This window comes from Carassius gibelio, chromosome B14 (genome assembly GCF_023724105.1).
Source record: "Carassius gibelio isolate Cgi1373 ecotype wild population from Czech Republic chromosome B14, carGib1.2-hapl.c, whole genome shotgun sequence".
NCBI classification, from domain to species: Eukaryota; Metazoa; Chordata; class Actinopteri; order Cypriniformes; family Cyprinidae; genus Carassius; species Carassius gibelio.
In genome coordinates this window covers 22,319,574-22,334,188 of record NC_068409.1, presented here as the reverse complement: position 1 = coordinate 22,334,188, position 14,615 = coordinate 22,319,574, and the positions used below count along the sequence as shown (strand labels likewise).

Genomic DNA, 14,615 nt, shown 5'->3' with positions numbered 1-14,615 from the left:
CTTATTTTACCGAAATAAAATCTTATTACGCCTTGATTTTTAATTGGGACAGAAAGGAAAGACTTTGCTCAGACAAATGTCTTGTCACATCTTTAGAGGATTCAACCAATCACATATTAGACCATCACCTGTGACAAATACTGTAATTAACACATTCTCAGGTGTGTAGAAGAAGAACCCCAGCACATCCAACCTTCATTTGAAATGCATCCTGACCTCTGACAGCGTGCCAAAGATTCAACCACAGACCAAAGTGCTGATCATCCAGAGCCTGAAGACCAAGTCTACTGCTGAGGTAGCAGACATATTTAATGTTTCTAAACATCAAGTGGAGAGGATAAGAAAAAGATTTGAAGAAACTGGTGAAGTTCATGACAGGCCCAGGTCAGGCAGACCCCGTAAGACAACTGTTCGAGAGGACCATTTGTTGGTTAGACAGTCCTGGGCCTGCCCTTTTTCAACTGCGGCAGAGCTACGTAAGAGCTGGTCACCAGAAACCCCTGCATCTACAAGAACATTTTGTTGATTCTCTCACCCAGTGGTCTCAATGGTTGAATTAGTGCTCAGAAACCAGCATTAAACAGAAGACAACTAAAAAATTGTGTTGCATTTGCCAAAGCCCACAGCTTGCAGGAAGGATGGACTGTGGAAAAGTGGCAGAAGGCTGATTTTTCTGATGAATCATCTATTGAACTTCATCCCAATCGTCGCAAATACTGCAGAAGACCTATTGGAACCCGCATGGACCCAAGATTCACACAGAAAACAGTCAAGTTTGGTGGAGGACAAATTATGGTTCATCATTCAGTCATTCAAAATCATTCAGTATTGGGGCATGTGAGAGATCTGCAGAGTGGATGGCAACATCAACAGCCTGAGGCATCAAGATATTCTTGGTGCCCATTACATTCCAAACCACAAGAGAGGGCATATTCTTCAGCAGGATGACGCTCTTTCTCATACTTGAGTCTCCACATCAAAGTTCCTGAAAGCAAAGAAGGTCAAGTTGCTCCAGGATTGGCCAGCCCAGTCACCAGACATGAACATTATAGAGCATGTCTAGGGTAAGATGAAGGAGGAGGCATTGAAGATGAAACCAAAAAATCTTGATGAACTCTGGGAGTCCTGCAAGAATGCTTTCTTTGCTCTTCCAGATTACTTAATTAAAAAGTTATTTGAGTCATTGCCGAGATGTAAGGATGCAATCCTCCAAGATCATGGGAGTCATACACAATATTAATTATTTTTCCACTTCACCATGATCAGTGTACTGTTTGAGTACACGAATTACTCTGGGATATTGGTTTATTTTAACTTGGATGGAGTGTCAGCCACGTTAAAAATGTTAACAGCTTAAGTAATTTGTGGATAAATGCTTATTGGAGATGCACACCGTTTCAAACTATTCAGTTCGATTTGGTGAACTGGTTCAAGAAGAACCAGTTAAATCAAATTATTTGTTCGCGAACCGGATATCACTAAACTGCTTTTTTTTTTTTTTTTTTACTCTCTCTCACAACAGACATGGAAGAGAAGACAATGCTGAATAAAGTAGTAATTTTTGGACCAAAATGTATTTTCGATGCTTCAACAAATTCTAACTGACCCTCTGATGTCACATGGACTACTTTGATGATGTTTTTATTAACTTTCTGGACATGGACAGTATACCATACACACAGTTTCAATGGAGGGACAGAAAGCTCTCGGATTAAATCTAAAATATCTTTAACTGTGTTACAGGTTTCGAACGACATGAGTCATTAATAACATAATTTAAATTTTTGGGTGAGCTAACACTTTAAGGTTAGTGTTCATGATTCAACAATAAGAAAGAGACTGGGAAAAACTGCATCCGTTGGAGATTTCCAAGGCAAAAGCAATTTCTGACTAAAAAGAACACAAAGGCCCTTCTCACATTTGTCCAAAAATATCTTGATCACTGATCTGATGTCGTTGTACCTGTGATGATAATGGCAGAGAGGCAGTGAGACAAGGAAGCCTCTGCTCTTCTCCATAAAAGCACATGAAGGCAACCTTAGTTACATCTTGATTACTTTAGGGGAAACATTCAGTGGACTGATGTAGGTGCTGTGTGGTATATCAAGTTTGTACAATATACTGATATTTTTTTTATAAGCGATTTGATATGAGGCAATACTATTTATATCGATATACAATAGTTTAATAAAAGCGCATCTGAAAATATAGGCAGGACACAGACTGAGTTGCTGTGGAGAATGTGCTTTATCCAATTTCTTCTTAACATGTGACAAGCTTCATATTCAGGCTTGGTAAGACATAGTTTATAGTTTTGTTTTGCAGTATTTTAAGTGGCTCTGCCCATCTCAGACAGTCTCGACATATTCTCAGACAGAAAGGCTGCATGTGCCTCTGACTGAGACACAGGCTATTCACTATGTTTAATATGTTTGAGATATGCTGTCTTCCTGCATAACTTACATATCACAGGTATATCCTCCATCTGTAAATGTTAGAAAGCCATGGAAATATTAAAAAAAATTTGTCATAAGTGCATGAGCCTTCTGTTCTGGGATTCTCGGCTAAACTTCATTGAACGAGCACCGTTTTTCGCCTGCGTGCCAAACAGACAGAGCTCAATTACATAGGAGCGCTATAATTATAATCACAAGTAAGGCTATTTTTATGATAGCACTGACTGTAAAGAGACTGCAATGGAATAATCAAAATAGCCAAACAACTCGGTGCTTTTGTTCTCATTTTTAGTTTAGTGAATTTAACTTCTGCTTTATTTTTTATTATAAAAGCCTTATTTTTGTATTTAGATTGTAATATTACAATTTTAGATTGAAATGTGATTTTAACCATTTTACATAATATAAAGGCTTACATGGTTGCATTAACTTTATTTGTTTTGATAGCTTTTAATATGTATCGTTTTGTTGGACAACATTGGGCGGTAAGAGAAATAAATAGATATTAAACGCAGATTTTTATTTATACAAATACAAAAAACGAAAATACCTACATATATATTTGATATTGCAAATCGGCCCAAAATATAGAGATATGATTTTTTGCCCATATCGCCCAGTCCTGGACTGATGCGACAAGTTAAACATTTAAGAAGGCTTGTGTCCCAAAACCAAAAATCAACGCAGCATTTCATAAATAGAACATCATACCAAAAAAAAAAAAAAACGGGAATGTGGCAAAAACTTTTTCACAGCACTGTATATACAGGTGCTGGTCATATAATTAGCATATCATCAAAAAGTTGATTTATTTCACTAATTCCATTCAAAAAGTGATATTTGTATATTATATTCATTCATTACAAACAAACTGATAAATTTCAAATGTTTATTTCTTTTAATTTAGATGATTATAGCTGACAACTAAGGAAAATCCCAAATTCAGTATCTCAGAAAATTTGAATATTACTTAAGACCATGCAAAGAAAGGATTTTTAGGAATGCGGCGTGGCATGGAGTCCAGTCTATGGCACTGCTCAGGTGTTATGAGAGCCCAGTTTGCTCTAATAGTCAAAATTAAAAGAAATAAACATTTGAAATATATCAGTCTGTGTGTAATGAATGAATATAATATACAAGTTTCACTTTTTGAATGGAATTGGTGAAATAATCAACTTTTTGATGATATTCGAATTATATGACCATCACCTTTATGTGTGTGTGTATATGTATGCATGCATGTATGTATGCATGTATGTATATATAATTTACTAACTTGCACTTATTCTCTTGCTAAAAAGTTTATTTAAAATGGTGAAGTCACAGCATCAAAATATAAAACACTTTCCTGTTTGTATTAGATTCAGCCTTATTTGATGTTAACTCTCATTCATGAGCTAGTATGCTTCTGCTGTTGTGTTCATTTCCTAAAAGAGAGCTGAATAAATAGTGAGCCAGTGCCAAACGGGTCATGTGGCAGGTTCCCCTTTCTGGGGTTCACCGAATGAAGCGATAAGTTGCTAATCCAAATCAATGTAATAGCTGCAAGCCCAGAGAGCTGCCGCTCGGTCACACACATCAGAGAGCTCCAGAGCTATTGAAGTCTCAGCTCCCTCTCCCAGAAAAGCACAAACACAGGAGCTGATGAATATTGGATGCATTTAATCCTTCCTCCTGCTTTTGATCAGGATGTGGGTTTAGACTCACATCGCTGTAAATGAATAGTTCAGTTAAAAATAAAAAAATTCTGTTTGATTTTGGAGAAAAGTCCTTTCTGTCCGGATAATGAAAATGAATTGGAACTGAGATGACAAAAAAGCACCTTAAAAGTAATTGACATGACTTGTGTGCTATATCACAAGTCTACTGAAGCCATTAATCGTTTTTTTGTGAAGTATAAACAATGACACAATTTCCATTTTTGGATGAACCATCCAAACCCTATTTAAAACCCTTTTTGCAACTTTAAATAAAGTAATTGACAGCTTGTTGGTTTTAAGCTTGTTACTGTTTGACACCATTTTTTTTTCTCATTTCCTCAGTACACAGTGTGGAACTTCCTGCCAAAGAACCTATTCGAGCAGTTTAGAAGAATTGCTAATTTTTACTTCCTCATCATATTCTTGGTTCAGGTAAGTGAGGTCATTTGATTAGTCATAAGCATTTGTCATCCCCAGAGAGACATACTTTGTGTCTCTGTGTGTGTGTGTGTGTGTGTGTGTGTGAGAGAGAGCGAGAGAGAGAGAGAGAGAGAGAGAGAGAGAGAGGGAGAGGATACAAGTGTGTTTATGTGTGACTCATAGCCTGGCTGGTTCTTCCCCGTGCTGATCTGATGTCATTGGACCTGTGATGATAATGGCAGTGAGCAGGAAAGCCTCTGCTCTTTTCTTCATAAAAGCACATGAAGGCAACCTTAGTTAAACTAGTGAGTGGAACCATGTTAACAGCTGATGTCGTTTACGCAAATGTGTGTATTTAATAAAGGTTAATGGTGGATTGCTGAAGAGCTTCTAGTCTTGTCGGTGTCAGGTTCAAGAGGAGTGAGAATTGAAAGACACGATTTGACAACTGACTCGGCAACATTTTATTTCTATTTTGTATAAGTGTGAGATTGATGCTAATTATGATTGTGTCCAAACCTGCAAATGCTGCGATCTCAGGCAGTATGGGGTTAAGGCAGCATCAAGGCAATATTGTTCAAAGGTTTGGGCTTAGTATCAATTTGAATGGTTTGAAAGAAGTATCTGATGCTCACCAAGGCTACATCCATTTAATTTAACAATACAGTAAAATAAAAGAAAATCCTGTTGAAAAATTAAATTGAAATTAAAACTGTTTTATATTTTAATATATTTCAAAATGTAATTCATTCCAGTGATGGCAAAGCTGAATTTTCAGCGTCATTACTTCAGCCTTCAGTTTCACATAATCCTTCAGATATCATTCTAATGTGCTGATTTGCTGTTTTAAAAAAATCTTATTATTATCAAAAAGATACCAAACAAAAAGACTTTGAAACTCATGTTTGAAATATAATTGACTGTTGTCTGAAAATATAAAAAAAGCATCTGACAGATCTTTTGAAATCAGAAAATTCTTAGATACATTTTTTAAAATTTAATTCATGATCCAGATTCTCAGTTAAATAAGCCTTGTAAATTATATGAATGAAATATAGATCGTACAGACTTGACATTATATGCTTAAGATGACTGAAAAAAAAGCCGCCTTAGTCACTAACTAAACATGGCACGGTCATTCTATTTTATCCACAGCCTATACACGTGCATCTCACAGTAAATCTAAATGTGCATCCATGTTGTGATGTGTGTGTGTGTGTGTGTGTGTGTGTGAGAGGGAGAGATCCCCAGGTGTTTGCCCGATTCTGGCATGCATCTGACATGCCTTAACTAATCCTGCTTTTCTCTGGAGGGGCTCCTTATGCTCTCTGACTAGCTCTCCCCACGCAGCCCAGTATTATAACAGCACAAGGGAGACAGACACGCACACCTGTCACACAAGAACTGCGCTTGAATCACCAGCCTCCAAATAGATCCGCATGATTCTCTTGAGGCCCATTGTGAACGCACCATCGTCTTATGCCCAGTTCTGTCTCCCTATGCCATTTTTCTGTTCTTCACCCCCTCTCTATTCCTCATTTCTTTGTTCTCCCCCTTCTCTCTCTCTCTTTCTCCCCCCTCCCTGTATGCCTCTGCAGCACAGCACTGCTGACGTCAGCAGCCAGGAAGCCCTCTGTAGTTCTTTTGAGCCACAAATAGACACTGACTGATAAAAAAGCACCAGTACTCTAAAAATAGCACTGCGTGCCTTCGCCGGAGTCCTGATGGGAAAAGAGAGATGCGAGGACGGAGGAGAGGAGAACAGAGGAGGGGAGGAGTCAAGGGGGATCTCTGTCTCTCACACGCACATTTTGACACACATTCTGCTGGAATGTTCTAAATACCTGTGTGTGTGTGTGTGTGTGTGTATGTGTGTGTGTGTGTGTGAAGGCAGAAGAAGAGATTTCTCTAACAAGCACTCAGTGTTCAGCCGAGTGGAAGTGTGCTTAACCATAAAGAGGAAATTAGTGCATAATGTGAAATAAGAGGATGTTTTTGGCGCATGTATCTTAGTCAGAGTAGTCAAATGTGAGGGATGAAAGGAAGTAGTACATACATGTACAATATGATTCATTGATTCTTTATTTTGAACTCTTCAGGATGTTAATTTTAGTTATTTAAAAGCACATGCAGAGTCAAACATAATGCTTCTAAATGTTGTGCCACATTGTAATGCTGCTAAAATGAAACGGAAGAACATCTGCAGTGGCATCAGTAACAAAAAACTCTAGTTTTACCGCAGGACTCCGATTTTACAATAGACTTGAAGTGGTGACCCAACAACCAAAACCTTTCACCATACAAAAATGCATGCATGACTTATTTTAGTGCTGTCAAACTATTAAGTGTGATTAATCTCATCCAAAATAAGTTTTTGTTTACATAATGTTTATGTACTGTGTATATTTATTCTTTATATTATATATAAATACATACACATACAGTATGTATTTTGAAAATATGTGTGTGTATATATTCATATAATTCATATAAAATATATTCATATAATTTATATATAAATGTCATATATAAACGTAACATTTTTCTTAAATATATACATGCATGTGAGAGCATTTATATACATAAATAAACACAGTACACACACATATCATGTAAACAAACTTTTATTTTGGATGTGATTACTTGTGATTAATCGTTTGACAGCATTACTTATTTTATTGCACAATATAGTTAGTTTCATTTCATTATTTGGATGTAGGCTGTCTGAGACCAGAACAGAACAACAGAACAGATTTGTGACCCAGCAGTTGAGGAAACCGTGGTTTACAGTACTGTGCAAACACACACACGGTTGGAAGCCTGATACATTTAACAGCCAAGGACAAAAAGTCTCAAACCGACATTATGAATTCCATGAACTGTATATTTAACAGTCGTAGGAATCCCATTTTCCCACTCAAAATGAACATTTATTATCTGTGCAGTTTTATGTCACTGAAAACAAGATCTCTGCTTTTTGACAACAGAATTGAATGTCTCTGTGATGCACTGACTTAGAATCATATTTCTGTTGGCAGATGAGAGCTGTAGTACAGCTTTTATGCACTGAATTTGCCAATAGGTCACTAACTAATTAGGGGCCAAGCACCGAAGGTGCGTAGGACCCTCTTGTTTTTGTTGGCGTTCTTATTATTATTATTATTATTCTTCCGACTGGGCGTCTATGGCAGCCCATAGAACCGAATGCGGGAAAGTTGTAATGGTTTGACATTTTGATAGAGGACAGTGCCAACATTAAGTACACCAATTTTGGTGTGTCTAAGTCAATCCCTCTAGCGCCACCAACTGTCCAAAATTTCACTTTAATTTTGTTAATAACTTTTTAACCCTAAGGCCAATCAACAAAATTCTTTTTTCCTCTAATTTCTGAGCTCATGCCGATTCGATTGCACCCTACGAAGTCATTTCCGTCATAGAAATATGACCGCCATTTTGAATTTCTTTAAAAACCTACTTTTTCGAACTCGTCCTAGACGGTTTGTCCGATTCACACGAAAATTGAACCATATCATCCTCAGGCAGTGCTGACCAAAAGTTATGCAAATCAAATTGATTCGTCAAACCGTTTTTGATAAACGCTCTAACAAATTTTATGTAGTGCTTACAAAAACAGTCGTAAGGCTGTATCTCGGCAACGACTTATCCTATTCAGACCAAACTCGGTACATGTCATAACAAGCATGACATGAGGCAACATGCTGTGATTGGGCGCAGCGCCACCTACTGATCCGGAGATATGAAAAACTGCTATTTTTGCTTATAACTTCTGAACAGTTTGTCCAAAAATCATAACATTGGTCTTGTTAGATTCAGGGCAACATGCCGAGTCGACTGATATCCAATTTGACCATTTCGGCCATTTTGACTGTCGGCCATTTTGAATTTTGTGCTAAAATGCTGTATTTTAAGAACGCATCAGCAGATTGTTACGAAACTTGGTATGGTTCATCAGCACAATGTCCTGAAGGAGTGTGAGAAGTTTCAAAACAGCGCCACCTAGTGGTGATCTTCTTTTTTTAAATGCTTATAACTTTGGGTGTGGTTGACTTATTTTCACGAGACTCATCAAATTGGACTCCTGAAACCTTACCGAGTCCTATGATACCAAACATGCTAGGTTTTGCCTTTCGGTTTGTGTAGCGTTGTGATTTAGCGCTTAAAAAACATTTGGCTATATCTTCGAAACCGCTTGTCTGATCGAGACGAAACCACCGTCAGAAGTTCGGAAACATAGGTCGATAGCTATACACCAATGCCCAAATGCCAAAATATTGATAGTAAGGGGTAGTAATATTCAATCAAAGTCAAGAGTCAGTCATTTTTTACGTGCTTTTTCATATAAATGTCTATAACTCTGAAGTGAATTGAGATATTTTCACCAAAATTGACACACATATGTATGGGCTCACTCTGAGCACACATAAAAAAAATGGTGGGACTGAGCCTCTTGGTGGCGCTATAATAGAACAAAACATGAAATTCTCATTGACTTCAATACAGTTTTGTGAAATAAAATGCTATACTAAACAAATGCATTGGTGTAATATTACGAAACTCAGAATGTGCCAACAACACCATCCCCTGAAGGTATTCAAAATATTTTGAAACAGCGCCACCTAGTGGTCAAAAGTTATAACTCAATTTACGTAAAGGCTAATAACTTTTGAATAAATCTGGCTATTGACATGACGCTGGTCTTTGTAGATTCCTTGGGTCAAGTCGAGAACATAGATACAAAGTTTTCCTTATTTGGCTGAACTTCCTGTCCGCCATTTTGATTAATGTTGAAAACCTACTTTTTCGAACTCCTCCTAGACCGTTTGTCAGATTTTCACCAAATTTGACGTGGCTCATCTTCAGAAAATGCTGGCAAAAAGTTATGGATTTCGTGTCGACATACGAAACGGTTCTCATTTAGCGCATCAACAAATCTGCTTGAATGGTGCCAAAATGCATTTGAGGCTGTATCTCTGCAAAGCTTTGACATATTTGCACCAAACTTTGTATGTGTCATCGACACCTCACACTGACCGTTCCAAACTAATTTGGTAACAGCACCACCTATTGGTTACACGTGATAAGCGAATAAATCCTATTACTAGTTGTTGTGTTGATTGTTTTCAAGCCATTTTGCCTAAAATAATCTTAAAACTGTCTAAATTACTCATTCCTGCCGTTCGTCTGAAGCTTGCTTCTGTAGTGCTTGGCCCCGTTATTGCTGCTTGCAGCTATATTTTCCCATGCTTTTACTGAAAAATTAAGTGGCTCAGTGTTTTAGAATAGAAAATACAGTGCAACAACAGTTATCAACCTTTTTGTGACCATTGTTCATATTTCAAGATTAATGATATCAATATTTTCTATATTTTCTCTTGTTTTTCTTCCGTTTTTTTTTTTTTTTTTTTTTTTTTTTTTTTTTACTGCAACTTGTAACATTGATGTATTTCATTATATCATTAAAATAAAAATGTAATATACTCTGCTGAAATTAACCACAATTCATTTTGTAGTTCTAGAATATTCTGTAAGTTTATCAATAAAAACAATAAATATTCAGGGGTGAAAAAAAAATTTAACTTATATATATTTTTAAGCATTTTGATTAAGTTTTTCACACTGCGGCTCCCTGAAAATTTGCTGAGGCTCCCAGTGGGCCCCAACCCCCGGCTGAGAAGACAGTATGTTATTTTAAGATTGTATGTTATATTGGTTCCTCTCAGTCTCATTTTCACATGCAGCCAATTAAGTTGTGACGTCTAGTCTCACGAAAGGTCTGTGTTGGTATTTAGTATCTCACAGGTTGTGTGTCTGCCTCTGTAAGGTGTTTCGACGGTAATTGATGTGTTCAGCATTAGCTTTGGGAATTGGCTCTCTTGAGGCAGCGGTTAAATGGATGGTGTTTTGCGTCTCTGCAGTGGAACTAGCGAGGTGGGTCTGGCAGTGATGGGTGGGGGTGCTTCGTATGAACGTAAAAATGACGAAGGGGCAGCACTTCATCAGAGAACTCACTGTATTTCATTACAGCTGCTGATGAGCTGTATTAGTGGTGCTGTCTGTTACTGAGCGATCCAGGGAAATAAACTCCCATTGCAGGCATGTGTGTGTAGGTATGTGTGTGTGTGTGTGTGTGTGTGTGTGTGTGTGTGTATTAAAAACAGAAAGCAAAGGAAAGCATACTGTAGGACAGACCGTCCTCTGCATTTTGGGACACATCTCTCTTAATATTTTTAATCGAGTGGGAAGCCACAGTGGGCTTTATCCAGATGGGCCTTTATCAATTTATTAAATCCAAAAAATATGTGTGGGGCCGCTGGCCCCCACAACATCCATCACTTGCAGGAGCCACGAGCGCATTAGAGCGCTTTCTGCTGACTGAATCCCAGACTCAGCCCTGGCTTCCATGGAGAAGGGTCAGTATCAGAGAAAAAAGAAGAAAGAGAGAAGAAACCCCACCTGCTACAGGGAAAACCAGGAGTGGTACTCACAGCTGTCAGATGCTTTCTTTGGTGTTTTTCGAGCTTCTGTTACAAAAGTACCTTTCTGAACTGCTGAATTTGTTAAACTTGCTGTCATTTACTCACACCTGTTCTTCCAAACCTGTATGAAAATGTTATGGTACTGTAGGGGAATTTACAGTTAAGACCCAAGGACCAGATATGTCGCAATGAAGACCAGGACTCAGAGATGAGTTCAATTAATAATAATAATTTTACTTGAAGAAAATAGTTTGCAATTTCATCAGCAGAAGTCAGCTTCAACACTCTCGAAGGAGTTCGCAGGCCGCCCCCCGTACAATACAAAATCAAGCACAGTTATACCCTGACAGAGGATACTAATTGCGTCAATACATGAGTCAACAAAATTCTGATTGGTTCCAAAACCTAGATAAACTCTCCAAAGACGTATATCTGATATGCTGGACACTGGCAGTTGATAGTTTGTCCTGGGACTGTCTGAGCTTCTCCCTGTACAGACAGATACTAACACACGTACACAGAGAACTTATCTAAAATTCAAGGCTTTCTAGCACTGGCGAGTGTCTTATCATTACGGTTGGATACACACACATAATATGTGGACATTAATCTTGAGGAAAAGAAATACAGCACACATAAGGTTACACATTTCACTCTTGCTATAACTTGATTAATAGTCAAACAAGAAATCATGTAATAAAATAATTAATATCAGTATGAAGGATATGGCAAATCGGCATCCACTCCTTCAGTCCCCCGTTTTAGATCAATGTGGGGTCTAATACCCCACATCTGGTCTAATAAATGAGGTCAGGTGTCGTTGTGATGCATGCTTAGAATGCAGGCTGTTGGTCAACTTAAGCAGGTGCATATACTTAACATCTCTGGTACTGGCTGACATTTCTAGTAATAAACACATTATTTTGTACAAAATACTTCCCATAATCATTCTTACTTCCCATATACATTCATCTACTTACTTAATCCCACAATATCGCCACTTGCACTAGTCTTTCTTCACATAATGTCTTTTCCAGTGAATTATTCTGTGTGTCCCTCTACCTGGAAAAGTGTCCTCCATCCATATATACTTTCATCAACATATCTTTGTAAATACCTCTCTTCCTACTACAGCTACTTCACACTTACCCTCTAAAACAAAACATTTATCTAACAGCCTTAAGACTAAATTTGCATATTCATTAACCAGATTTAACAAATCATTAAAGAAAACCGCATACACTATAACCAATTCATTTTTTTTTTAAACCCTTAAGAAGGATATTTGCCTTATTTGTTTTCTTTTAGCATGTTTTATACAACTATGATGAATTTTAGTTAATTTGGTCATATCTTAAAATAAACTCATTACAATAAACGTATATATATTATTCTCTGGAAGCCGGGCTAAATGAATAACCACTGTTATTGCATTCCTGACATATGTCAGACCCTCAGTCACCTCACAGATACCAAATATAGACATTGCTTATAACCTAAATCCCAGTAAAGATACCCTTATTTCATGAAAATCTATAATTTTCCCCATCAATGGTACAATTATAGAGATTGATTATCTATTTTACCCTTTCATTCCAAACTTGGTGTTAAAAACACAAAATTAAACAAACCAAAAATAAGTAAGATCAATATTGAGCCATCTTAAAAAAAATTAAAATAATCATAATCATAATTTCCTCGAAAACCTAGAGCAGTTCCTAGTTTATTACTTAATAGCCCTTTTATTAAGTTTTAGTTTCACCACGAATCCATTTGCAGTCATCATAGTTCACATGCTGTTTAAACATATATTAACCATTAACCCAAACTTGTCATTGTTAACAACATTTGATCAAAATTACATTTTAAGTATCGAAGTGTCTAACTTCAAAAATACACCTAACCTATCCACTTATTGTCATGCATGTATTTTATACCAGGACATTACTGTTAACCATACTCATTGCCTTATCATTACCTTTTTTTTTTTTCAAATGCAAATCTTGTCAATTTTCATACCATATTACTGTACTCAGACTATATTAATGACACATTCAGAAGCAAATCCTCAATACCTCGTATTAAGTCAATTTAGTTCTCACTGTTTTGTCAGTTAGAAATGCTTACACATCAGCTACGAGATCAATGTCTTTAAAACCCTCGTTCATGTTTGTCAATTGGTAGTGATATTTATTTACTCATAAATTATTATAAACTAAAAAAAAGCACACAGATTTCCCAATACTATTACTAAATGAACAATACTATTACTTAGTTCTAAACGCCCAAATATTTATTAAAGAGACATCCTCAGTTTCTGTAAATCTGTATTGAAACAGTATACATTATCAAAAAGCCCTGTCAGTGTTCACAATATTAATTTGATTTGACCTGACAGGTGTTCATAAGCAGCTCCATAGAGCCTATTACAATTGTTTTGTTCAAACTAAATTTATTATTATTATTTATTTTATTTTTTTGCTGTGCTATTTCAATTAATTCAAACCTCTTGTTATGGATTTGCTTCATTAAGGGCTATCCACACGTTTTTGTTCAACTTATCTCTGTTCTACATAAACCACTACATAAAGCTTTTGCACTATATTATACAAGCGGGATTCACTCCTTTGTTTTCCCACCAGGCTTCTTTATGTGAGGGTGCTCTCTGGATAATTTGGTTAGTGACGTAGCCAATCTGTCACTGTTTTTCTGCCGTCTAAAATATTTACCTTTACCATTCAAACAACAAAGTGTTAACTTGTTAAAATTTAGACCCTCATTTAAATTTAGGCATGGATTTTAAACCCATTTTGGACGGCAAACTTAAATTTCACAAATCCAATCATATAAACACTCTTTAACATATTAATCCAGAGAGTGATTTAAATCAGCATTATAAAAGACAAAACAAGTCATTATTACCAGTAGCAGACAGAGCTGGATAACCAATCCACTTAAAGCTCGTCCCATGTTCGGCATTGTCTTTTCATTAGTTTCACTCAGAATTACCGACTTCTGTAAAGTAATTTCACTCAACACATCTGTAATGATAAAACACTCATTCCAGAGGTTAGTAACTCAATTGAAACAAAACAGGAACAGAATTGTCCCCCAAAAATTTATAGTAGCCATCCTTGTGCATGCACATACTTAACACATTAATATTTTAACAGCTCATATTTAAGGTTTTCCTTTTGGTATTAAATCGGAAGGATTTAAACTTAAACATTGTCTGTGCATTTTACCTAGTTTGAACCTAGTCTCTTATCTAATCTCAAAGTTTGCCTGTTCTTTAATGATTTTTATTTAGAGTAAAATCAGCTTGGTTGTTTTGGTCTTCAAATCATTGCTCTGTTTTGGTTACTCTTTCTTAGCAGGCCAATAATAGAAGAAGAGCACTATCCCTGCCTCCACTCAAGCACTCTCTCTCTCTCTCTCTTACTGTGCAAAAAAAATATTTATTTATTTATTTAGACAATTTTTGCCAAACTTTAACTTAGACTATAATATCAAATTCATTACAACATATAACCCTAAATTAT

The 14,615-nt window shown here is 36.6% G+C and overlaps 1 protein-coding gene across 4 annotated transcripts in view; it reads left to right on the top strand.

The window, feature by feature from the left end:
* The window catches only part of atp11c (ATPase phospholipid transporting 11C), a 72,433-nt gene that overhangs the window by 24,567 nt on the left and 33,251 nt on the right, over window positions 1–14,615 (top strand). For all 4 annotated transcript variants that reach the window (XM_052575302.1, XM_052575303.1, XM_052575301.1 and 1 more), the window contains exon 3: window positions 4,499–4,588. In XM_052575302.1, the coding sequence (XP_052431262.1) occupies window positions 4,499–4,588 (90 nt within the window). The remainder of the gene's footprint in view (window positions 1–4,498; window positions 4,589–14,615) is intronic.